This window comes from Culex pipiens, chromosome 2 (genome assembly GCF_016801865.2).
Source record: "Culex pipiens pallens isolate TS chromosome 2, TS_CPP_V2, whole genome shotgun sequence".
Classification (NCBI taxonomy): Eukaryota; Metazoa; Arthropoda; class Insecta; order Diptera; family Culicidae; genus Culex; species Culex pipiens.
The window spans coordinates 165335928-165360179 of NC_068938.1; the positions used below are offsets into that span (position 1 = coordinate 165335928).

The 24252-nt window shown below is 38.3% G+C and overlaps 2 protein-coding genes across 2 annotated transcripts in view; one reads left to right on the plus strand and one right to left on the minus strand.

Annotated features, from left to right (window-relative positions):
• Positions 1-21201, plus strand: part of LOC120424434 (probable citrate synthase 2, mitochondrial) — a 33348-nt gene extending 12147 nt beyond the window's left edge. Inside the window, exons 3-5 of the mRNA XM_039588554.2 lie at positions 1457-1615; positions 11749-11875; positions 18738-21201. Coding sequence (XP_039444488.1) covers positions 1457-1615; positions 11749-11875; positions 18738-19801 — 1350 coding nt within the window. The 3' untranslated portion in view covers positions 19802-21201. The remainder of the gene's footprint in view (positions 1-1456; positions 1616-11748; positions 11876-18737) is intronic.
• LOC120424431 (tyrosine-protein kinase receptor) overlaps positions 1-24252 on the minus strand; it is a 295519-nt gene that overhangs the window by 203963 nt on the left and 67304 nt on the right. The window lies entirely within an intron of this gene.

Consider the following 24252-nt stretch of genomic DNA (forward strand, 5'->3'; position numbering starts at 1 on the left):
GTCTGCAAATAATGGAACATTTGTGCTATTTTCTGATCTTTTCGAATCTTTTGCAAATCAATACTAACATTTAAAACGGTGTAATAAAATCAAGTAATAAATAGCTCAATCGGAAGTGCGCATGCAAGTTTCCATCAATAGTTCGCTTCGCTTCGCTAGGAGACGACGGTGTTTTAAGCGGATTGCAGACTGGATTTTGCCATGTAATGTGATGATTGTCTAAGCTCTAAGCCCAAGTTGCCTAGGAATTGATAATTGGGAATAGAACTAGTTCCACCGAAGAAGTATTAAATTTGATGTGTTTTCTAAAAGTCTACCTCAAATAAACTTAAAAATGAAAAAAAGTCTAATTCGTCAAAAAGAAATGTATGGGGCAATTATATGAAGAACGGATTTTCGGTTTATGCAAATCGGGATAATCAAGTCTGAACTGTAATTTTTGCGGAAAAAAGGAAAATGTCTGCGCTTAATATTGCCCTATTTTTTTTCGTTTGACCAACAAGAATTTTCCAAATATTTGAAAATAATAAAGTATAAAATTAAATTGAACAATTGCGGCATCCAAAAAAGAAATGTTGAAAGATTTAGAAAATAGCAGATCAAGAAGATTGTGCGAGGACATAAGATTTTCAAAAATTCATAACAAAAACAAACCTCATAGAAAAGCTTATTATTAGCGATCGGTGAAAACTGGTTCGAAAACCGCAATTCTGCCAAGTCATTATTACTTAATGCTCCCAGACCGTCATTATCTAATTTCTGTCGACGTCGTGGAAAACATTTGTCGCAAAAAGACACCCAAAGAAATACAGAGCAAAAAATCAGTTTGCTGACGCTCGACTCCCAAAATAGACTCTGTAGCAAAAAAAAAAGTTGCACTCATCAGCTCTGACAGGGTTGATTGGTTACAGTAGCGGACAGAATAACCGGCAACGGCCAGCGATGGCAACAAATCATCAACTGCCGATGTGCTATTTTCAGCAGAACCTTAAAGTTCATCCCCAAGGGCCTTCCTCATTCACTAGAAGTCAATGGCTTCGAAAGGGACATTTTGGCATTCGAATCGAAATTTGGGTTGACCTTTTTTTTCGCTTCGCGAGGGCGTGGACACAATTCGATTATACAAGTACATGTGACCCTGAGATGATGCCTGGCTTGCAGCCGGATTCCAACGGAATCCCGGGCGCAATCACCTGATCAACTTCATTGACATTGGGCATCAGCGCTGAGGAACCAGATAAGACTCGAATCGTCTGCGGGGGTTTTCTGGGAAGTCTGCAAAGCAGTATGGGCGATAAGATAGTGACATACAGGGTGACGACTTGCTTCATAACATCAAGTTAAGTCGTATATTTGTATTCTTTTAAGGGTCCCAAAGTCAGAGTCGGTTACTTGGAATGTTGTTCTAGCTAATTTGAAAATTTAACTAAATTGCTCTTAATTTCCCACTCAACAGAACGTCCTCCCGGTGATTGCGACGTACGTGCGCAATGCCTCCGACAGCACAGACCTCAAGGCGATCCTGAACGAGAAGGTCCCGAAGGAGCAGGAGCGCGTCAAGAACTTCCGTAAGCAGCATGGCAACACGAAAGTGGGCGAAGTCACCGTCGACATGGTAAGTCCAATAAATCCAAATTGTATCATACATCACATCACACGGTGATTCCCAGACTCTGGAAATAGAACCAGACGCCGGCTGGACAATTGGCCCAAATAGGGTGGGAGCAATTTGGTTCATGACCCCGATTATTTTTTTGGCACACTGCTCTTGGCAATAAATTGTTAACTTGTAGGTAAACAGGTTTGAACCGCGAGCTCCGAAAGGACGACGAATCAAAACAAAAGTGTGAGACCAGAATAACTTTCCGGCTGCTGACCGGTTTGAGGGTGGTGGCATCATGTGACATCACCGCGGTCATTCGTTTAGTGTTCGCGCGCTCTCCGGCACTTTAACTCAATTAAGTAATGATGATCACACGACGCTATGACTTGGCCAGGCTTGACAACCGTTCTGAGCGCGCGGGAAGTCGAGGCACTTGTGGTTGAACGGTTTGCGGCGTTGGCGCAATTGGATCAAGCTGATTGTCCCTTTTTGTGTGATAACTTGATCAAAAAGCATTGCAAGAAATGTTCTGTAACGAAAACTCTGCCTCCACTATCGCTTCTACCTTGCGCCAGGTTACACAAGGTCGTGCTAGCAGCGCTATCTATACACATGTTTGGCTTACGTAAAAAGTTACTCGCACTCGCCAGCGGTAAATATGAGTCTCGGAATTATTTGCAACAACATGCTGCGCGTGTACGTACCTTCGTTTTTTTATCTACTGCCGTAGAGGCGTCATATGACCAACTCCACCACCACAGACAGTCAAACTTATCAGTTCTGAACAGCTGCGCGATACGCGCGTTTCCCCCTGAACGCTTCAAGGTGATTGACTTTGAGGCCGGGCACACTCCTCTGGAAGGATTTTCAATTATACGCATAAAAAAATCCTTGCTTAAATCCCTTTCAATACGCGATGATTAGAAGCATCACTCATCGGACTTGACAAATCAAATCAGCCTGTTAGTAATGTCGGGGACCTCCCCCGGGCCCGGACATGTCAACGCTAAAACAACACGAGACCGGACAATCCCCGCGCAGCGAGTAATAAATTACACACAAACAAGCCGCCAGACTGCACTGCACAGCTCAATATATCTGCGTTCGGGAAAATTCTCGTAAGAATGAGCTATTTGTTTAGAATTTCCAGTTTTAGTTTGAACATTTTTTTTTCTTGGGCTTTCGATTTCTTAAACATTTTAATTTGAAACCTTTGAAAAAAATCATAAGATAAGTCTGTACAATAATAATAAAATCAGATGATTACCTCTTTGCTCAGCTAGGTGAATGCACATTTTATTTAAATTTTTCGTCTTTGAATTTAAAATTTTTAAACTACAGATCGGAAAAAGACCAAAGACTTCAGGATTCATTTTTTCAAAAATTCATTGCATTTTGTTAAACTTTCTGTTCCAGCATTTTGAAAATTGCTAAAGAAATTACTATTACTAGAAATCCGAAGTTCGATTATCCGAAGGTTTGTAATAGACTTCGGATAATCGAATCACGAGCAAATTTTTTTTTTATATATTTTTTTATTTTCATAATTTAAATATCAAATTGGAGTTTTGCGACCCTATTTTTGTAAAATTTGAATAGTTAATTTCCCATAAAATGACAAAATGCATTTTTTTCAATGTTTTATCACCGCCATTTTGGCCGCCATCTTGAATTTCAAAATTCTATATCTTTTTAGCGTAGATTAAAGGTGTCGTGATTCGATTATCCGAAGATTGAAATGGCTAAAAACCGCAAAAAATATGGCCAAACCCCCTGTTTGTTCGACATTTTTATTTTTAAAACCGGTGTTTCTTAAATGGATTGGACTAAGGAACATGCTCAATACGGAGACTTTCATGTACAATTATCTAAAAAATCGATTCCCTCCATTAATTTTTGAAAATTTTGAAGTTTACAGTACTTTTGAAAAATACGGTTTAAATAAATGTTTTTTTTTTGTATTTTTGAGGAAAGTACTTTTCGTGAGGCTTTTTGCAACAAAAATATGAGCGAAAAAAAAAATATTGTTGGATCAATCGTTTGACGTTTGACAAAAATTACATCGAAATATCGTGTTTTGTGTATTTTTGTGTCAGTATTATTTTTCAGCACTAAATTAACACCGAAGATGTTTTTTTGTACTTCAAAACATAAATAACCCAAAATAAAAACATTGCTCAAGAAAATTACATTCAACACATTCTGGCATTGCAACGACACGAAATTTTTTTTTTCGAAATCTGTCTCGTATGACATCAAAACCTCCCCCAAACATAAGTATCATTACAGATTTGGATTGGAAATTGAATTTTCTACAAGTTGTGACTATGGAAAACTAATTTTAAGTCGAACTTTACATTTGGCACATCGATCACTCCGTTAATAAGTCATGTTTTAGTTATTATTAACATTTCTAATTTGTTAATCCAGCGGCGATTGATGATTGAACCAACTAAACAACGAAAAAATAATTAAAAAAATGTTTTGTTTTGTATTTTTAAGGAAAGTACTTTTTGTGAGGCTTTTTGCAACAAAAATATGAGCGAAAAAAAATATTTTTGCATCAATCGTTTGACGTTTGACAATCTTAACAAAAAAATCACTTCGAAATAGCGTGTATTTTTGTCTCAGTATATTTTATAGACCTATAAGTCAAAACGTGTCGTTTTTGTCGCTGGAGAATGTATCATTCTCAGATAAAGATTTTTTAAGATTTCATGTTAGTTTTGTATGGATGGCTGTCAAAATAGTATGAAGACTTGTGTGCAGGGATGGAAAAATCGCAAAAAAAAAACACTTTTTCGCTTGCGAACTTTCTTCACCCGCGAAATAGAGAGAAGACGAATCACGCAAAAGAAAATCGCTCTCGAATATTTCGAAAAAAAATCAATAAGTAGAAGATTTTTTGTGATTCTCATTGCACCACTTAAATTGATTTATTTTGTTAATAAATCTACACTGGCAACGTATGTTTTGCGCTTGCAACACTGCCAGTTTTGCTGGGCGTAAAGGGCGGTTGGTGTCCAGCGCGTTTTGATCTGTCAAACATTGACCAATCTGTTTCCCTTGACAATCTGTAATTTTTGGACGTGTAACATTACACCTGCAAGTATAGTAGTGAAATCGATTTTTCGCCCAATAATTCCGGTGATGATTTTTTCAGCTTCCTTTTAACGATTTTTGGTACGCGAGAGAGGATTGCCATTTCCCTGCCGATTTTTCTTCTCTTGATGAGCGTGAAACGACTTTCTTTTGATGAAGCTTGTTCCATCGCTGCTTGTATGTGACAACTCTAATAGAATATAATTGACAAAGCACCTAGCAAGTTTAAGCTAAATCAATAACACATAATTTAAAAGTGTTCGAAATCTCTGAGAATTGCTCCGGCTCGTCGTGTCGTAAAGTTGGCTGCAATTCCGTGTAGTCCGGAACCACGTGCCTTGCCGGCATACACAATCGTCCACAATTGAGTTTGAGCAAATTGCCTCCGGAGCGGATCAAATTACGTGGCTCTGATTCCGGAGAGAAGACCGAAAACGCCATGCCCAGTGACATATCGTTCAGTGCGGTTAGTTACAGAACAAGTGTACAACTTAAATGCCGGTCTTTCCCCTCAACTATTTTAATGGGGGACGGAGGGGGACGTTACCCAGATGATTCAACAAATCGGTGCGACCAACTTGAGCTGTGTTTTGCTTGTTTGCATAATTAAAAAATAATTTTGATAGAGGTAGCCTAATGTTGTGCCGAGTTCAACTATGTGTAGAATTGGCGCTACAAACTCGAAACAAAAGTCCATTACGGAGTCAAAAAGGTTATCAATACGCGACACGACACGATGTATATGGTAAATGGTTCGATGTCGGTGGTGGGAACTCGGTTCGGAGCTCTCCAACAATTTGATTCCAGATTAAAGTGCAAAGCTCACGTCACGCTGCATTGTGCACCTACTATCAGTAGGTATAAACCCAAAGAGCTGTATTATTGTAGCACGCAACTTCGTTTCATCACTGCAGCATCAGCTCCGCCGCTATCAGCGGTAGTCCGGTTCATCTGCTCGGAGCTGATAAAGGATTTAACTTCCCAGCAAACTACGACGGTCGCAACGTGCCTCACTCACGTTTGATGGCCGTGACTGCTGTCCGTTTTTTAGCTGTTTTTATTTGAGCAGATAATTATTATCGACGCTCTAATGGAAGTTCCTAAACAGAGAGCGCAGCCAACATTGCGAACATCATGTGATTCTCTGTGTGTACAAGCTGAAACCCGATTTGTTGCAAATTTGGACGGCATGATTTAATTTGGGAGGTTTGAGCCCGCGCGGAACGTGGCTCCAATGTTTAATATCGGGATCACCTTGAAACGTCCCGAGATAACTTTTGATAGGTGATAATTATGTCAAAAAATTAGCGTGCAAAGAATGTTTATTTGGAGTTTTACGGTATTTTGAATGCATGTGTAAATTAAAATTGAACAAGACTGTCAAATTTGACACTTATAATTGAATTATTCAAATAAGCACGTAGTTTATTTCCTCCCCACTGAGGAAATGCTTTTTGTCATTCATTGACATTTGTAGTGCGCGGCCAGGCCTACTGCGTAAAGTTTACCACAGAAAGGATTCGTTGAACTTGGTTGAGTTAGAGCCCAAGGTGGCCACTCAAGTCGGGAAATCGGAAATTTGACAAATTCCGCGAAAAATCGGGAAAATGTCGGAAATTTGTGATTTTTTGTCAAAAAGTCGCTAAAAGTCGGGAATTCCAAGCATACTTGTCTAAAAATTCTTGTAGGTCTCTTGAATGATTGTATTTTTTTTTTGTTGTAATTTCACTTAATTATTTTTAGCAACTAACTTTAAATTTAAGGTTCCTTTCACTATTATAACCTATTTGAGGCTATAAATATAGGATGAATAACATGGCAAGCATTTAACACAAATTTCAAAAAAAAATTATGAATCAAATAATTTTTAATTATTTTTGGCATAGTTTATCAAACAAAAACCATCTAACTTTAAACAACAACAATGCTATTGCAAAACCAATATGAAAATTAAGCTTAATTTCAACGATTATGGCAGAGTAAAGCCACAGAGTAACACAGAGCGAGCAAACCGAAGAAATGTCATTTTATTTTTTGGCTCCATAAGGTTTGCTGGTAGCAGGCGTGCGATGTACCTGCGATGTACCACAAAGTGGAACCAAAAATCAAATGGCAGTAGTGACTCTGTCTTACTCTGTGATAAAGCTATGATTCTTTTTCATCTTGTCACATTGCTTTAATTTTTGGAAACAATTTCAATTTGAGTTTGGCAATTGTTTTTTAGCGGTAAATATTTTTAATATTTAAATATTGAACTAAAAAAGTTTGAGGAAATTAAAGATATGGAAAAAAAAATTTGAAATGGCTTTATAAATACCATTTCAAATATTTTTTCCATATCTTTAATTTCCTCAAACTTTTTTGTTAGTATGGGCAAATAACTATAGATAAAACTATTCAGTTATTGGAAAACTTAAATATCGAGTAAAATCCATAAATTTTTCGTTCTTAAAACTATTTTAAAATATATAAATATATTGACAAATTATTAAATTCCAAACATTTGGTTTAAGTTATTGCAAATATGTCTAAAGGGGTTGTTTCTTCAATCATTTCGCATAAAATCATTGGTAAAACATGGGGTCTTTTCAATCTAGATTTTCCATTGAAAAGAATTAAAACATTTAAATACTGACATCGCGCTACATCAACATTGGTTAAAAAAATAATAAAAAGGGAAGCTGATAATTTTTGCTAAACGAATTCTAGATATTTTTATATACTTAGAAAGAATAATAACTGTAATCATGTTTAAAGCGCTCTTCGATATAAAAGCAAAAATTCTGAAAAAAACATTTAAAATTCAATTATTTTTAATTTTATACCATCCCCTTTTTCATTTCCAATCAAAACCAAGAATACAAATCTTTATCTCGGATTTGTTTTCAAAAGGACGTAAGAGCCAAGGACATTTTTGCATCGGTATTCGAGCTGCTTATGAAAAACCAATTTAACCCTCTACAACCCAACCCCGCCTTTAGACGGGCTTTGATCCAAAAAAATCGCCAGAAATCAATTGTTCTACCAATTTTTGATTTTTAAAAAGCGTTTAAAAGAAGAACTTTTGAAATTTTCCAAAATTTTAGGGTTGAAAGTTGTACTTGTTTTATGTGACTTTGCCAATGTTTTTAAAAATGGCATTTTTTTTTAGGGGTCAACTTTGGCTGTGTTTTTTACTAACATTTCCTATATTTGAAGTAAAAATAAGTATGCAATAATTTTTGTAGTGTCCCAGACTATGCGTCTACGCATTGTTTTACAATTTAAATGATAATGGTGCCATTCTATTGCGGAAAACGTGAAAAACGAGCAAAAAATTTAAACAATGACTGTAAAAACATGAAAAAATTAGATAGGCAAAATGTAATGATAGGAGGTGGTAGAATAGGCCAAATACTACCAAAAACAAACATAAACTGAACAAGATAAAAGCAAATTAAAATACTAAAAATAAAAGAAGAAAAACATAAAACAAGAAAAGTAAAGTTTTTCGCAGAACAAAAGTTGCTCAAAATGACCTCCTGAACACGAGAAAATAAAAAAAAAATCGAAAAAAATTTGGACAGTAGAGGGTTAAAAATGCTTTGTATTGTTCATCTGCACGTCTTTCAAGTACCCTAAGCTAAAAATAAAGGAAATTTTGTTTTAATTTGGAGAAAAACGAAAATTAGTGTTGAGGGTCACGGTCACACTTACGGCATTATGAAAACTCACCCGAGTTATGTTTGACAATTTTAAAAATAAACAATGAATTTTTTTTTTAATTCTAGTTTTGAAGTATTTTTTAAGGAATTAATTTTTCTAATTTTGCTGAAATACTTTGTTTTCTTATTTCTTCAGAAATTTTGTTCGATGATTGAATTGACTTTTTATAAAGAGTTTTAGCTTTGAAATCATACATAAGAAATGCCTATCATTTGAGGTTTTGGAAAAGTCGGGAATTTAAAAATGGGATTTGAGTGGTCACCCTGAATTAGTTTGAGCACGGATTGTCAAAACAATAACAATGTTCTGTATCTACAGGAGAGGGAAAAGCGTAGGACAACAACAAAATAATGCACAGATATTTAAAACCCAATTTCGATGAGTCAACAGTTTAGATATTCTGGCAACACTGTCATATGCAATATTTATGGGTTTATATTAGAGAGCCTTTGTCCTTTGTCTTTTGCTCGATTGGTACCTCCGTTTGACAGTTCTCGTACTTCGATTGGTACTTTTAGTTTGAGATGGCCGTTCTCTAGTAAGCTCCAGGCTCTCTAGTTAAAATACCTCTTAAAGATAAATTAAGAAACGTTTTGTAAGAAGATTAATATTCTTCTTACTGGTGAAAACATTGGGTCTTTTAATTGTTTTGATTTTTTGAAAATCAAGGTATATAAATTTACCTGTGGTATATGTTATCTTCAAATTTCATCAGAGCCAGTATTTTCTCGATCTTCCAGCTTTGAGATAAATCTGAAATTACGCCACCAAAACACGAGCATCGTACGTTCGTTCGTCAGCTGACAAAACACCTCCTCATCATTAACAGCAACAGCAAATGATAAGCCTCTTATCGCCAGCAGTGTTTTACGTATTATCTCACCACTGGAACTCGGCGGTTTAACCCTGAAAATTTTATTCGACAATCAATCAGACTTACACACGTTGGCGGTGTGCCGTACCTACGTTCTGCATACATTCCCAGGTCAATCGCACCGCTCACGAGTCATGTCTTGCGGATCTCAACCGGTTATGCAGTACTGAATTTTAACTGCATTAAACATTTGCTTCCGAAGATCACTCTCGCTTGCTCATTAGAATATTCCCACGGGTATGAATCTTCAAGCAATTTCAATATGGCGACTTGTATCAGAAGAAAGTGAAGGATTTTCGCTAGTTCTCACTGTTCTGTGTTCTGCGTGCACGTCCGCAAACATCGACCACACACATACTAGTACAAAGCGCCACCAAGAGGCAAAAGGTAATTACGAATATTTTTGGCACTTTCGTTACAAAACATGCGGTTTTGCAAAAACAAATAACAAAACCAACTTTTAAGTGTAGTTTGACTATCAAACGTGTAAATTGTTGCTGATTTGTTCGAAAACTTGATGAAAAATAATAAGTTTATTGTAGCACCCCTTTTGGACGGACATTTCTGTTGCCACCTTTTGGTTCCTTGGATAATTTCACAGTGTAATAAACAGGGCAGCTACCACCACGCGGCGCCACCGTTTTGAAGGAAAAAATGATACAGGTTTTTCAGACGTGTTTCAATCCCCTGATATTCCGCAATGTCGTGTGACGCGTGGCTAGAGCGTCCAATTTCCCGGGGTTACAAAATTCCCGGGAAACGGGAAATTTTCAACAAATTTCCCGGGAAATCCCGAGAATTCCCGGGAAATTTGAAATTTGACAAAAATTATTCTGATCCTGTTTCTGATTAATATTTTGCAACAGAATTGTATAGAACAGCACCTTTATTGGTCAAAATGAGTGTGAGAATCAATTAATGGCTTGAATGCTTGTAAAAAATCATGCAACGTTGAGAAAATATTATGAATTTTCTATTTTTTTTGCTGTCTTTCAAATTGTTCCAATAAAAAAAAAATATTATTATTATTTTTTGTTGAGAAGTATTTTTAACCAAGTTGTTTTTCTTCATGATTTTTCATGGTTCCATTAATGGTATGATTTTAGTTATATGGTTATATGGCACAATAAATTAATCAGATTAAAATAGTTTTCATAGTGTAAAAGTTTTTTAGATGTTTATCGCCGCGTGTTGATTTTGGCGTTTATAATCAATTAGTTTTCGCCAAAAACTAATCGATTAAAAACACCAAAATAGTGTAAAAGTGGTTGAAATTAAACGATATTTTTTCATATATAAAATTTATAGCTTAAAACAGTTATTTCTCGAATACTTTTTAACAAATTCTTGACGAACAACCCTTTTTGAAAAATTTAATTATGTCAATTCAATTTTCATCCAATTGGGTCAAGGTAAACAAAAATGGTGAATATCTTATTTTCAAATGATAAAACAAAAAAAACGTTAAAATAGGTTGTCGAAAATAAAATAGGTAATATCACGGGTAATATTCATTCCAATATAGCGTAATTTTTGTTGCCCAACATATAAGCAAACAATATTGCTAGTTGTGAATGCTTCAGAAATAAATATTATCTGAATTAAACCTTGTCATGAAATTTACATGCCATTTTTGCAGCAAGCAGCATTTTTTGACAAGACGATCTACTGTTCAATATGAACAGTAGATAGAAATGAATAAAATCAAATAAGGTTCTCTAATTATTATTTCTTTGTTTGATATCAAAACATTGGTGCCAAAAAAGTAGGAAAATGTATACTTCCACTTGTATTTCGGGAATTCCCGGGAAATTTACAAATTTCCCGGGAAACGGGAAATATTTTTTTTCCGGGAAATCCCGGGAATTCCCGGGAATTTTTTTCCCGGGACGGGAAATTGGACGCTCTACGCGTGGCGCTTCGCGGAATCGCAAAGAATAACTTAGTGAAGCTTAACCGGCTCGATCAGCCGTCAGCAGTCAAGTTCAATGACGAGCACATGGCGCGTGTGGTACGACGATAGCGTCATGAGTAAAGCATTATGATTTTTTTTTCTCTCTCCCTCTCACGAACAAAGTATTGATCATCCGATATGGAGGGGCTTGGTTTACGTCAGAGAATGAGTTGAGAATGAGATTTTCTTTTCTTTTTTTGTAGCTCTAGCAATTACGTAAGCAAAAGGTTGGAAAAGTTGTCCGAAAGCAAAATACAACATGGTGCAGACTAGAGTTCTATTATTAGATCAAAAATGTTTAAATTAAGAAATCAATAAAAAAAATGCGCAATGAGTCGACACCATGTAACACCCTAATCACTCTTTTTGCCCCCCCTGCCAATTGTCCAGCCAATCGTATCATTTTGATGAATTACGCTCGTTATACTTCATCACATGGCGCTCCTCTCTGAACCACCTATCACAATTGTAGATGCTAATTGTTAACGCAATTTCCCCTCCTCCTTCCAGATGTACGGTGGTATGCGCGGCATCAAGGGCCTGGTGTGCGAAACCTCCGTGCTGGACCCCGATGAGGGCATCCGCTTCCGTGGACTGTCCATTCCCGAGTGCCAGAAAGTCCTGCCCAAGGCTCCAGGTAAGATCAATTACGACTTTTATTTCTTTCATAAAACAAGTCAGCAGGGAGGAGAGATTAAGCAATCGATAGACATTCATTCAATTGACTTTGAAATGGCACTGGCCAAGTGCACCGACCGTCTAACGATTTATATTTATGTGTGCAAAGGTGCACTCGACAGAACTAAGCTACCAGTACAGAAGTGCTGGTAGCCAGCTAGCTCAATGACAGCGTGACGGGAACGTCCTTAGCACCGTTTAGAAATGTGCTAGGTAGATGATGTAGCTGGCCGCGAAACCGTCAGCCGGGTACCAGAAGTGCAATATATTATTGCCATTTTACGTGTCTGCTCTCCGTCATTGATTCTAATTCCATTTGAATTGTTCAGGAAGCTTTGCAAAGGTGAGAGTGCAAATCAACGGAATTGTTTTTTTTTTTCTAAATGGTAAATTTTATTACCAAATTAGGCTGGTACAAATTTTCTTTAAAGGTTACATACATGTAGAAAATTACAAAATTTCTTTTTACTGAAAATTTATAAAATCCGCTTAAAGATGGTTTTCAATAACTCTTGAAAGTTTCATGAAGATATTTTTTGATTCGATTTCGATTTAAAAAATCAACTTTGGCTGTATTTTTATGTAGAATGAAGTATGCAGTAATTTTTCTAGTGTCCCAGACTATGCCGCTGCGCATTTTTTTTTACAATTTAAATGATAATGGCGCCATTTTAAAGAAGAAAATGTGAAAAACAAGGAAAAAAATTAAAAAAAGACTGTAAAAACATGAAAAAAATAGATAGGCAAAATGTAATGATAGGAGGTGGTAGAATAGGCCAAATACTACCAAAAACAAACATAAACTAAACAAGATAAATGCAAATTAAAATACTAAAAATAAAACAAGAAAAACATAAAACAAGAGAAGTAAAATTTTTCGTCGAACAAAAGGTGCTCAAAATGACCTCCTGAACACGGAAAAAAAATCGAAAAAAATATTTGGGCAGTAGAGGGTTAAACTAAGTAAGGGACGATTTACGCTTGAAACTTTGCCAAGCGCAAAGCGAATTGTAAAACTTTATTAGCGTTTTTCTCTAAACACAAAGTTGCTTTATGGGTGCCACGATATCTCGAGATGAGATGGACCAAATGAGCTGAAATTTGGGGTGAAGACTCACAAGACATATCCCGTGTGAATGACGAAGCTCGATTTTGAAATTTTGTTTAAAAAAAAAATACAATATCAAAAACTGAAGATATTTAGTATGAAAACCAAAAAAAAAATATTTTTATCTTCGTCTTCACCAACATTTTGAGCCGATTTGGTCGAAGCAATGTTGAGATATTTTTTGTTTTGTTTTTTGAAACTGATTACTTTAAATAGCTATATATCTCGGCAATGATACAACCAAATGCCTTTAAATTTGTTTTGGTTATAGTTTGAAATTTATATTTCAATGCCCTGAAAACAGATTTTAAAAAAGGTCATAACAGCCTTTGACATTTTTGCTGGTTTGCTGGTACATGTACCACGTTTTTGTCTTGAAAACGGTGCACTTTATCGAAATTTCCCTAAAGTACTTTTTGATTTCCAATTCCATTTTACATCGAAAAATGAAGTTGAAAAATTTTTGCGACCAATATTTCGATTTTTTGAAAAAATAAAATTGATTCAAAAATTTATAGGGCAAATATGCCCATTTTAAGCCTAATAAGCGGTCGTGTCTGAATGATGCTGGATAATCTGGATTGTGCCTTGAAATTCACTAAAACCAAGTACACCAACGAGTAGAGCAACTTTTTGTGAACATTTCTGTTTATTTTCACTTTTATTCAAAGTTATGCTATTCCTTTAACAAGCATTTAAAAAAAATATTTCAAAAATGCATTCTAATCAGTGGAGTGCATTGGGCCATGCCCATTTTTCAATTTTCGCCTTGTTCTTTTTTTCTTCCACCGCTCTTTTGGGTCTGCTTCGTGCTGCCAAAATTGATGAAATTTTAAGCGAACACTCACGAAAAGTACCACTTGCTCACTCCAACAGGCGCTACACCAGCATGTTGGTGGTGTTGGTGGCCACCCTTTGTTCTTTATTTGCCTTCGCTCCTCGCTCGGTTTTCTTCGATTGGAATGGGTATTCAAAACTCAAACGTCAGAAGACTTAGCGCGTTTGTTTTTTTTTGATGGTGCTTGCTAATTATTTACATTTTTCGGGATTATTTTTCAAGTGAGTGACTGACTAATGTGCAAAAGAAAATGTTGCCGGTAGTTGGAAGCAATTTCATATCTTAAGCGCTTTGAAATCGTTAGCGCAAGTGAAAAGATATTGATGGCGACTTTCGTTAAGCAGTGTGTGTGTGTGATGTGTGTGCCACCAAAATGATGAGAAATGGTCTCACAAAATCGAAATTATGATCAAAAGTGCATTAAAATTGATCTATTTGGCCAGTAAATGGCATAAATTTGCGTGCTTACTCGAGGCGGTGCTCTTGCTGGTAAGTTTATAGCCTAAATAGTATTTTTGGAGCTTTAATCGAGCATCAAACTCTCCATTAGGGTGCGCCAAAATGACAAAAGTTGAGCTATTCCAGATAGGCGGGCAAAAAATCATAGTTTGGCACCCACAGAAGCTCTCCTGAAAGTTTCAACCAATTTGGTTAAGAATTCGAGGTGCCCAGTCGATTTGAAATTTGTATTGGAATTCGAACCCAACTGTATGGGGAAAACGACAATTTTCATCTTTTATTGGCCCAACAGTTCAAAATTCAACCAAAAAAATTTCTGTGCTGCACATGCATGGATTTTTATATTTGGAACAACTTTGTAGAACATTGTAGATTGATTTGATTCAAACTGACTTAGTTATAAGCGGATTAAGTGATATAAACGTAATTTCAATTTTCCATACGGTCATGACAAAAAGTCTGTACAAAATGGCTTTTGGACGGTCACTTTGATCAGAAATAATTTGACAACTGGTTTGTTTTGGACCAACTTTTGGTTCAGTTTGAGTTTGAGGAATGACCGATCGGGGTGGGAATCAGCCTTATTTTTGTGTTGCGCCAGATTTTCTGGCATCAGGCATTAGCGTGTGCTCAATGTACGGTAGTGATCTTCTGCGTATTGCGGGAAAAGATCCAACGGTCGTTGTTCGCCACTGGCTTCGTACAAGTCGTCCTTTGGCGTGGTATCGAGAAATCACTGATGGTTAGGTTCTCTCCACGAAAAGAGGCTGAAGGATTTAAAGGGGGCAGTAATGGTTTCAGTATTCACTTAAGTGACTTAGTCAGTGAGCACCGCCTGATGGTGTAGCTCTCGATCGATGGACCAATAGCTTTAAGCAATACAAAAAATATAAGATTACTTAAACGACAGTTATTAAACTTTATTTTATTGCATGAATTTAATACATGATTTTATGCTCTTCTGATGGTTGTGCTCTTCTTCTTGCAATGTCTTCGTTGCCCGCGTATGAGTCCTTTTCATGCAAAACCTAAGTCCTCATCATGATTTTCCACCGGAAACATCCCTCCACCCATATGTTTCTCTTTTGAAATGCCGTACCAGACACATAGTTACGAAGCTGCGTTGGACGGTTATTTCGCCCACATCGATTTTAAGGATTTTATCACGATGACAATTATTTTGGCGGTGCTTCCGCGACATGATCTGGTTCACTTTTTGTCAGGCTTCGTGTATTTCTCCAACTGATCTGCCAGGCCAACGTCCTTCCAGATGACGGAGGAATTGCTCTCCTGCTCGGGGTAGATTTTGTAGACCATTCTGTTGATTAGTAGAGACTTGTGTAAATTAAAAATTCCTTTGAGGGAGATTCTTCTGTAAAAATTACCGTGACTTTGCCATGTAGGCAACCCGTAGGCAGTAACTATGGCCGTTCTGAAATAGCGACTCCTCCAGCTTCGCGCTCGGCTGGTACCACTTCAAGTGCGCGATTTTCGCCAAAAAAAGTGCGTATCTCTGCACTGCCTTCCTTCCGCCTTCCATGAACCAAAACAAACCAGTTGTCAAATTATTTCTGATCAAAGTGACCGTCCAAAAGCCATTTTGTACAGACTTTTTGTCATGACCGTATGGAAAATTTAAATTACGTTTATATCACTTAATCCGCTTATAACTAAGTCAGTTTGAATTAAATCAATCTACAATGTTCTACAAAGTTGTTCCAAATATAAAAATCTATGCATGTGCAGCACAGAAATTTTTTTGGTTGAATTTTGAACTGTTGGGCCAATAAAAGATGAAAATTGTCGTTTTCCCCATACAGTTGGGTTCGAATTCCAATACAAATTTCAAATCGACTGGGCACCTCGAATTCTTAACCAAATTGGCTGAAACTTTCAGGAGAGCTTCTGTGGGTGCCAAACTATGATTTTTTGCCCGCCTATCTGGAATAGCTCAACTTTTGTCATTTTGGCGCACCCTACTCTCCATATGACGAAGATAGGTGTTTGATTAGAAAGGGTATACTTCCCCTGACTCAGTCAACGATTTTTTGCACATTCTGTAAATTTCTGAAAAGTTGGCGTTTTATGTCCTGTAAAACATATCAGATCACGTCGGGACTGGCAACACCAGCCAGCAACAGTCAAGTGTTCGGAGCTCTTCAAACTTTTCGATTTTTACGCCGTATTTAACCGTGATTACCCGCGAGTTTGCTCCTCCAGCATGCCAAGGGCCGGCCGTGGCCGAGGCAGTTCGAGTGCGGCCTCGAAAAACCCGCGAAGTTCATCTACCGGCAGAGTGCAGAAAGGTAAACATACCAACGCCGCATCGACCGCCATCGCGCACGGGAGCGTGCCCGGTGACGTCACCGATCCTTCATTTTTACACGTGTCATACCGTCCACGTGAGTCCCCAGTACGGACGAGACAATCAACCCGGGCATCCGGAAGCACTTCCGGCCAGCAGCAGCAGCAGCAGCAGTCCACCAGCACTACGACAACAACCACTTCCAACGTTCCCACCAGCAACGAATTTGAGATGCTGAGTGGAGATGAAAAAAACACCGACAGTGACAGCAGCAATGCTGACGACGACGATGACGATGATGAACTTGCGCGCAGGCAAGAAAAGACGAAAAATTGTAATTCTCCGAAGGAACGACGACCACCTCCAATTTTTGTTTTGGATACGTTGGCGGATGATGTTGACGAGTTGCTTGAGGGACTCCAATATTGTCTCAAAATTAGCAAAACTTCTGTGCAAGTGATTACCCACAAGAAGCTGCATTTCGACTTGGTGGTGAAGAAGTTGAAGTTGCGAAACTTCAAATTCTTCACATTTGACCCTGCAGAGAAGGTCCCAGTGAAGATCGTCCTTCAGGGATATCCGGACCGCCCGATCTCCGACCTGGAAGAACACCTGACGGGCGTCAAGGTAAAGCCTCGAGAGATAAAGGTGCTCTCGAAATCGACTACAGTGACAGGTACGTACACTTTGTACCTCCTGTACTTCGATCGTGGGTCCGTCAAAATCCAGGATCTACGGCGGATTAAAGCACTGGACGGCTTCTTCGTGACGTGGCGATTCTACACGAAAAATCCGACCGACGCAGCGCAATGCCACCGCTGTCAAAAATTCGGACACGGTTCCAGAAATTGCAATCTTCCACCCCGGTGCGTAAAGTGCGGTGAGACACACTTCACCGAAAGGTGCAATCTTCCGCGGAAAGACCAGCTGGGGGAAAACGCCCAGCAGCACAAAGCGCGCGTCAAGTGCGCGAACTGTGGTGGAAACCACACGGCGAATTTCCGTGGCTGTGCCGCGCGGAAAAAGTACCTCGAGGAGCAGGACAAGAAGAAGAAAGCGCCAGCGTCCCGCCAACCTCCGAAGACTTCGAGCTCGAACGCTGCAGCAGCTGGCGGCGGAGCGGTTCAATCGACCAACCCAGCGTTCCCTCCCGGTTGGGGAGGTTCGTACGCTAGAGTAGCCGCTTCTGGGGGCGGTTCTCCCCCGGGACAAGCTGATGTTACCGGTGATGACCTCTTCACACTTCCTGAGTTTTTCGCCCTTGCTGGAGAGATGCTCACGCGCTTTCGTGCCTGCCGAAACAAGGCAGAACAATTCCAAGCTCTCAGTGAGCTGATGATGAAGTACATCTACAACGGATAAGCTGCATTGTGCAGTGAAGCTTTTCGACGTCAATAGACAAAACATACTGTGATTTAGTTTTAAGCTTTTCTATTTCTATCCTTTTCCTTAGTAAATCTAGAAGGTTTTTTTTTTTTAATTTTTCCTTCTCTTGCCAAATCCATTGTTAGAATATCCAATTACATCAAAATGAATTATAGTTCAAATCATAGTTGAAAGGAACTCCAAAACTCTATTAGGTTATAAGAAATACGGAATTGTTAATTGATTATTTACTAATAAAATAAATTGAATTGAATTGAAAACATATCAGAAAAAAAAAAATAAAATAGTTTTTTTTTGCAAATCAGGTTTAGTGAAATTAAAAATCACCACAATTTTTTTTCACCGTGTATCATATTTTTTTAGTGTAGTCCTTATCCATACCTACAACTTTGCCGAAGACACCAAATCGATCAAAAAATTCCTTCAAAAGATACAGATTTTTGAATTTTCATACATCATTTTTGTATGGACTGCTGCCAAATTTGTATGGAAAATTATATGGAAAATCTAATGATGCAAAATGGCTTCTTTGGGCATACCGAAGGGACCAACAAAGTTTCAGCCGGATTAAAAAATACAACAAAGTCGAATGATCGAAATCTTTTAGTCGCGTAAAATTGTTAAAAAAAATCTAGACAAATAAAAAGGCAGTCGAGGGTTTATGATAATTGTGATCCAAAGTGAAGAAAAACAAAACTAATGTTTCTCTATTTGTCCATTTGCAGGTGGCCAGGAACCGCTGCCCGAGGGTCTGTTCTGGCTGCTGATCACCGGCGATGTGCCGACCAAGGCGCAGGTGGACGCGCTGTCCCGCGAGTGGGCGAACCGCGCCGCGCTGCCGTCGCACGTCGTGACCATGCTGAACAACATGCCGGCGACGCTGCACCCGATGTCGCAGCTGAGCTGTGCCGTGACGGCGCTGAACCACGAGAGCAAGTTCGCCAAGGCGTACGCGGAGGGTGTGCACAAGAGCAAGTACTGGGAGTACGTGTACGAGGACAGCATGGACCTGATTGCGAAACTGCCAGTGGTTGCGGCCACCATCTACCGTAACACGTACCGTGACGGTAAGGGCATTGGTGCGATCGACCCCAAGAAGGATTGGTCGGCCAACTTCACCAAGATGTTGGGCTACGAGGATGAAAAGTTCACCGAGCTGATGCGTCTGTACCTGACGATCCACAGTGACCACGAGGGTGGCAACGTGTCCGCCCACACGGTCCATCTGGTCGGCTCGGCGCTGAGCGATCCGTACCTGTCGTTTGCCGCCGGCATGAACGGTCTGGCCGGTCCCCTGCACGGTCTCGCCAACCAGGAAGTATTAGTGTGGATTCAGAAGCTGCGCAAGGAGCTGGGAGACAACGCCAGCGAGGACAAGGTCAAGGACTTTATCTGGAAGACGCTCAAGTCGGGACAGGTCGTGCCCGGATACGGTCATGCCGTGCTGCGTAAGACCGATCCTCGGTACACTTGCCAGCGTGAGTTCGCCCTGAAGCATCTGCCCAACGATGTGCTGTTCGGACTGGTCTCCAACATCTACAAGGTCGTGCCCCCAATCCTGACCGAACTCGGCAAGGTCAAGAACCCGTGGCCGAACGTAGATGCCCACTCCGGTGTGCTGCTGCAGTACTACGGTCTGAAGGAGATGAACTACTACACCGTGCTGTTCGGCGTTTCCCGTGCCCTCGGCGTGTTGGCCTCGCTCGTCTGGGACCGCGCTCTGGGTCTGCCCATCGAACGCCCCAAGTCCATGTCCACCGACGGACTGATCAAGGCCACCAGCAAGTAAAGTTGCTGCCAACTCCCTTCAAGCATCTTACCAATCACAACCAAAAAACAAAATCTAACAGACTACCACAGAACATCATCCGCTCGCGTTCTCCGGAACAACACACGCCAACGGAGAAGAAACGAGTACGCAACGAACCAGCTTCTCGTTAAAGAGAATGCCGGCAGCTTCGATAGGAAAAGGCCAATTCAGCTTCAGTTTAAAGTTTCCCCCTCATCCCTTGTTGAAGCAAAGCAAAGCAAAAAAGTGTGAACATCGTCCTTTTGTTCCGACATCCTTCATAAGAAAAAAACAAAACAAAAAACCAACCCGACCCGACATTTGTAAAATTGTATGATTTTTATTAAGTGTTAAGAGCATTAGTAACTTAATTAGTTTTAGGAAGAACCGGTTCGCAGCGAAACCGGTGTGCGTCAACACACGAGAGGGCTCCCCGGAAGGAAACCACCACTAAGAAGCAATTGTGGGGAGCCTTTCTTACTTCAAGTGGAATTAAAAATCATACTTTTATTTATTGTCTATTTAAACTAATTAACTTAAATGATGATAAGTGAAACTAAAGCTTTGATAACGCGGTAAAAAGAGAACCAATAAAGTGCGAAATCGTATAAATAGACGAAAAACAAAACAAAATCCGTTGGTGTGTTCTCTTTCTCAAACATGTTGATCATCATCAAACACCGAAACATACGTAGTAAAACGAATGCTACCTCATAACAACCATCTCGGCTCGAGCGTGCTGTGAGAACTCTCTTCCCCCTTTGACGCGCACTCACTTTTCACACATTTCTTTTTCCGAAAAAAAAAACCCAACTCAGCCTCCCTTTCGCCAGCAGCAGCAGCAAACAAAACTGTGGTTCGTTCGTATGTGTGCGATTTGTTTTAACAAAACCAGCTTGCTTGCTGCAAATCTGCCCGTTCAAAACTGCAGCAATTGCAAGCAAAACCATACAAAACTAAGAGTTAGAAAGTCGACGTCGAAAAAAAAAACAAACAAAGAATAAACCCAATAAGGCATTAGCAAAATGGCAACCCTCAACCAAGGATAATAAGCTAGTAGTGTTTAAGCCCCCACAACAAAATGTTACAAAAGAGTAGTGCAGTAAATTATTTGTGCGCGAGATGAGTGCGCGCGACGTAGCGAAAGATATTAACTTGAAAATTTTCATTTATGCAAGCTCACTGTTTCGACGTTGATTCGTTTTAAACGTTCTTCTCTGAGGATCGTTTTTGCAAAAGATTTTGGTTAATTCTTATTCTGTGGAAACAACAATAGACAAAAACATGATTTTTGCGCAACGCATTGATCGTTCTTTAAAACTAGCAAACAAAAAACCACAAATTAATTTATTGGACAAAATAAAGGAATCGAAAAACAGTCACAAACTTTAAAAAGCAAAGTATGAAGCGTCTCAATTTTACAAGCATGATGACATTCACAGCTAAAGGCTGATACGCAGCTCCATAGGAAAGGGGTCAAGAAACAGCTTTACGAACAGCAGAACAAAGGAGAAGGGAGCGATTTATTGAGGATTTTCTTCACCCCCTTTCTGGCTTGCTTTCGCTGCCGCCCATTTGAATTTTTCCTTGACCGGTTCCTTACGTTTTTTTTTGATTTTCGAGATTTTTCGCAGATTTTTTGATCATACTTCTCTAGGGGAGCTGGGGGTAAGACGGCCACCCCACTGTTTTAATAAGTATACTAATATATCTGGAGTTTTTTTTTTAAAAGGTCCTATAAACAAATTTTCAAATTTTTGCTTTTTGGGTGTTTTTAGAACCGCCTTGAGTCAGGGGTATTCAAAAACATCCAAAAAGCAAAAAATGAAAATTTTGTTTATAGGACCTTTTCAAAAAAAAACTCCAGATATATACTAATGAATATTACTAAACTGTTTAGCAATACTGTTCCTCATGCTAAATAATGCATATGGAGTCACCATTGCCAAAAATATTGTTTGAAATAGTATAAAAATAGCTCAAAATAAACAAATAATTTTTGAACTTGAAACTGGATGTAATTTTCATGAATTACAACTTAGGCATTTTTGTTAGATAACAATATGTTTTCCAGTCTTTAAATATTTTTCATGTTAAATTGAAGTTTTCCCTAGATTATGTCCCTCGAAAAAGTTAAAAAAATGCGATGAGCTATTTACAAAAAATGTTTGAAAAAATAATTTATTTGGGAGCAAGACGGCCACCTCTTCCGGGGGTAGGACGGTCACCCGTAATTTGTAGATTTTATTTGATATAGGTTATATTTTTGACGGTTTTTGACTATTAAGACATATTTGTATATAAGGAAAAGCATTTTCAATAAAACTGCCCATTTTTAATCAAAATGCTGTTAACTACCGTTTCGACAACATTCTTTACTGTTTAATAAGTTATAGCAAAACTTATTAAATAGTATGAAATCCTATCAAACTTTTCATAAAAATCGCTAATTAAATATTGTTTACATAATTTTGATTTACTTATTCTAATCGAAATACACAAACTAATTATTTTGCATCAAATTGTGTTTGTTTTGTAGTAAAAATGTACAGTTTTTCATAAAATGTGGTCGCAATAATATGAAATTCACTGAGCCAAAATATGAAAATTTTTAAACAGCATTTTTCTTCACATTTGAAACCTGATTTTTTTCAACCAAAATAGTTATGATATTCAGAGAAGTCTATTCAACCAACCATGTAGGTGTATGGGTGGATTTAGCAGAGTTATTAAGTTAATTTATAGCACTGGCCGTCTTACCACGCGTATTTCATATAAGGGCAGGGGGGGGGGGGGAGGAATGGCCCGCCTAAGTAAAATGCACCAAAAACCATAGAAAAACATACAAATTTATGAATTCAGTGTAGTAGGCTTATGCTTTGGGATGTTCCCTTCAATGTTGTATACTTGGTTGATGAAAATTTTTAGCTTAAAACTATTTTCTATGCAATTTAAAAAAAATGTTTTTGGGATGTAGGTGTAAGGGCAGTGCGTGTTCGTCGGGAACCTGGTGCATAAGATCGGTCAAGGCCCGTTCTTACACTGAAAATTGCGAATTGCGAATTGCGAAAACTATTTTCTATGCAATTTAAAAAAAATGTTTTTCGACTACTTTTCCAGGGTGCGGGGCAGAATGGACCACCCTGCGGGGCAGAATGGGCCACCTTAGAAAACAAGCCATTTTGTCTAATAAAACGTTGAAGGGAGATAATAAATGACTTAAGGGACCTTTCTAACATAGTTTCCATGAAGTTAGACCACTTTTATGAAAATAGTCACTTACCAAAACAATCATTTTTGAAAATAGTTTAATTATGTTGAAATAAGACACTATTTTTACAAATAAGCATCAAAACAAGTAAAAATCAACTAATGTTGCATTAAACGTGATTTGTGAACCTACGAGGAGCGACATAATCCATTAAACCAAAATTTCATAACTTTTGATTGTTTTTATAAGGCAGGAAAAGGGTGGTCCATTCTGCCCCCAAGTGGATTTTAATTTAACACTTCCACCACCAAGCCTCTAAATGATTTGAAGGTTCCGTTGTTGTTTGATTACCTTCGTAATAGCTCCTGGTAACATTATAAACATTGAACAAACTTTTTCAAACAATCTAACTTTTGAGAAAGCTTATTTAAGATCCTCTAAATAAACAACATTTGAGTGGTTTTGTCAATAAATTTACATTTTTGCTCATAATTCGAAAAATACAATGAATTCAAACGTCGTTTTCGGTGTGGTGATGTTATTTGAGATCCTTTATAAGACCCTTGCCTTACAATCGGTCTAAATCCATTCTAAAGCCCATAACCAAGGGTGGCCCATTCTGCCCCCCTGGTCCATTCTGCCCCCCCCCCCCCTGCCCTTATATCGGATTTCAATTATTTTTTTAAAATTGCTGAAAAGTATTGAAAATTGGTTTTTAGACCAACTAATTTATGTAATTTCTATAATGGACTAGTAGTAGAACAATATGTACGTAATTTGAGATCAAAATAATCTGTTGTGTAAATTTTATTAGACTTCTCCCTTAGGGTGGCCGTCTTACCCCCACCTCCCCTATGGCTCAAAAGTTGCGGGTTTTTGTCCTCTAAAACATATAAAAAAATCATGTAAATGAAAAAATACGTATTTTGGGAAATTGAGTTTCTGTAAAAAAAAGTTAATTAAAAATTGGCAAATTATTTTTTCCGTGTACCTATTTTTTCTCAATAGTCCTCAACAATACCTACAATTTGCCGAAGATCAAAAAATTCACTAAAAAGTTACAGCTGTGTAAATATTTACGTACAGTAGTTGTTCGGTAACTGGGCGCTGTTTAACTGGGCTGCTTTTTAACTGGGCGCTCGATAACTGGGCCGTAGCCCAGTTAAAAAGCAGACAAACGTCAAAAAACCAAAACAAACCGAAATGACCGAGGGGTTAATGGATGCAAAAATCATTTTCA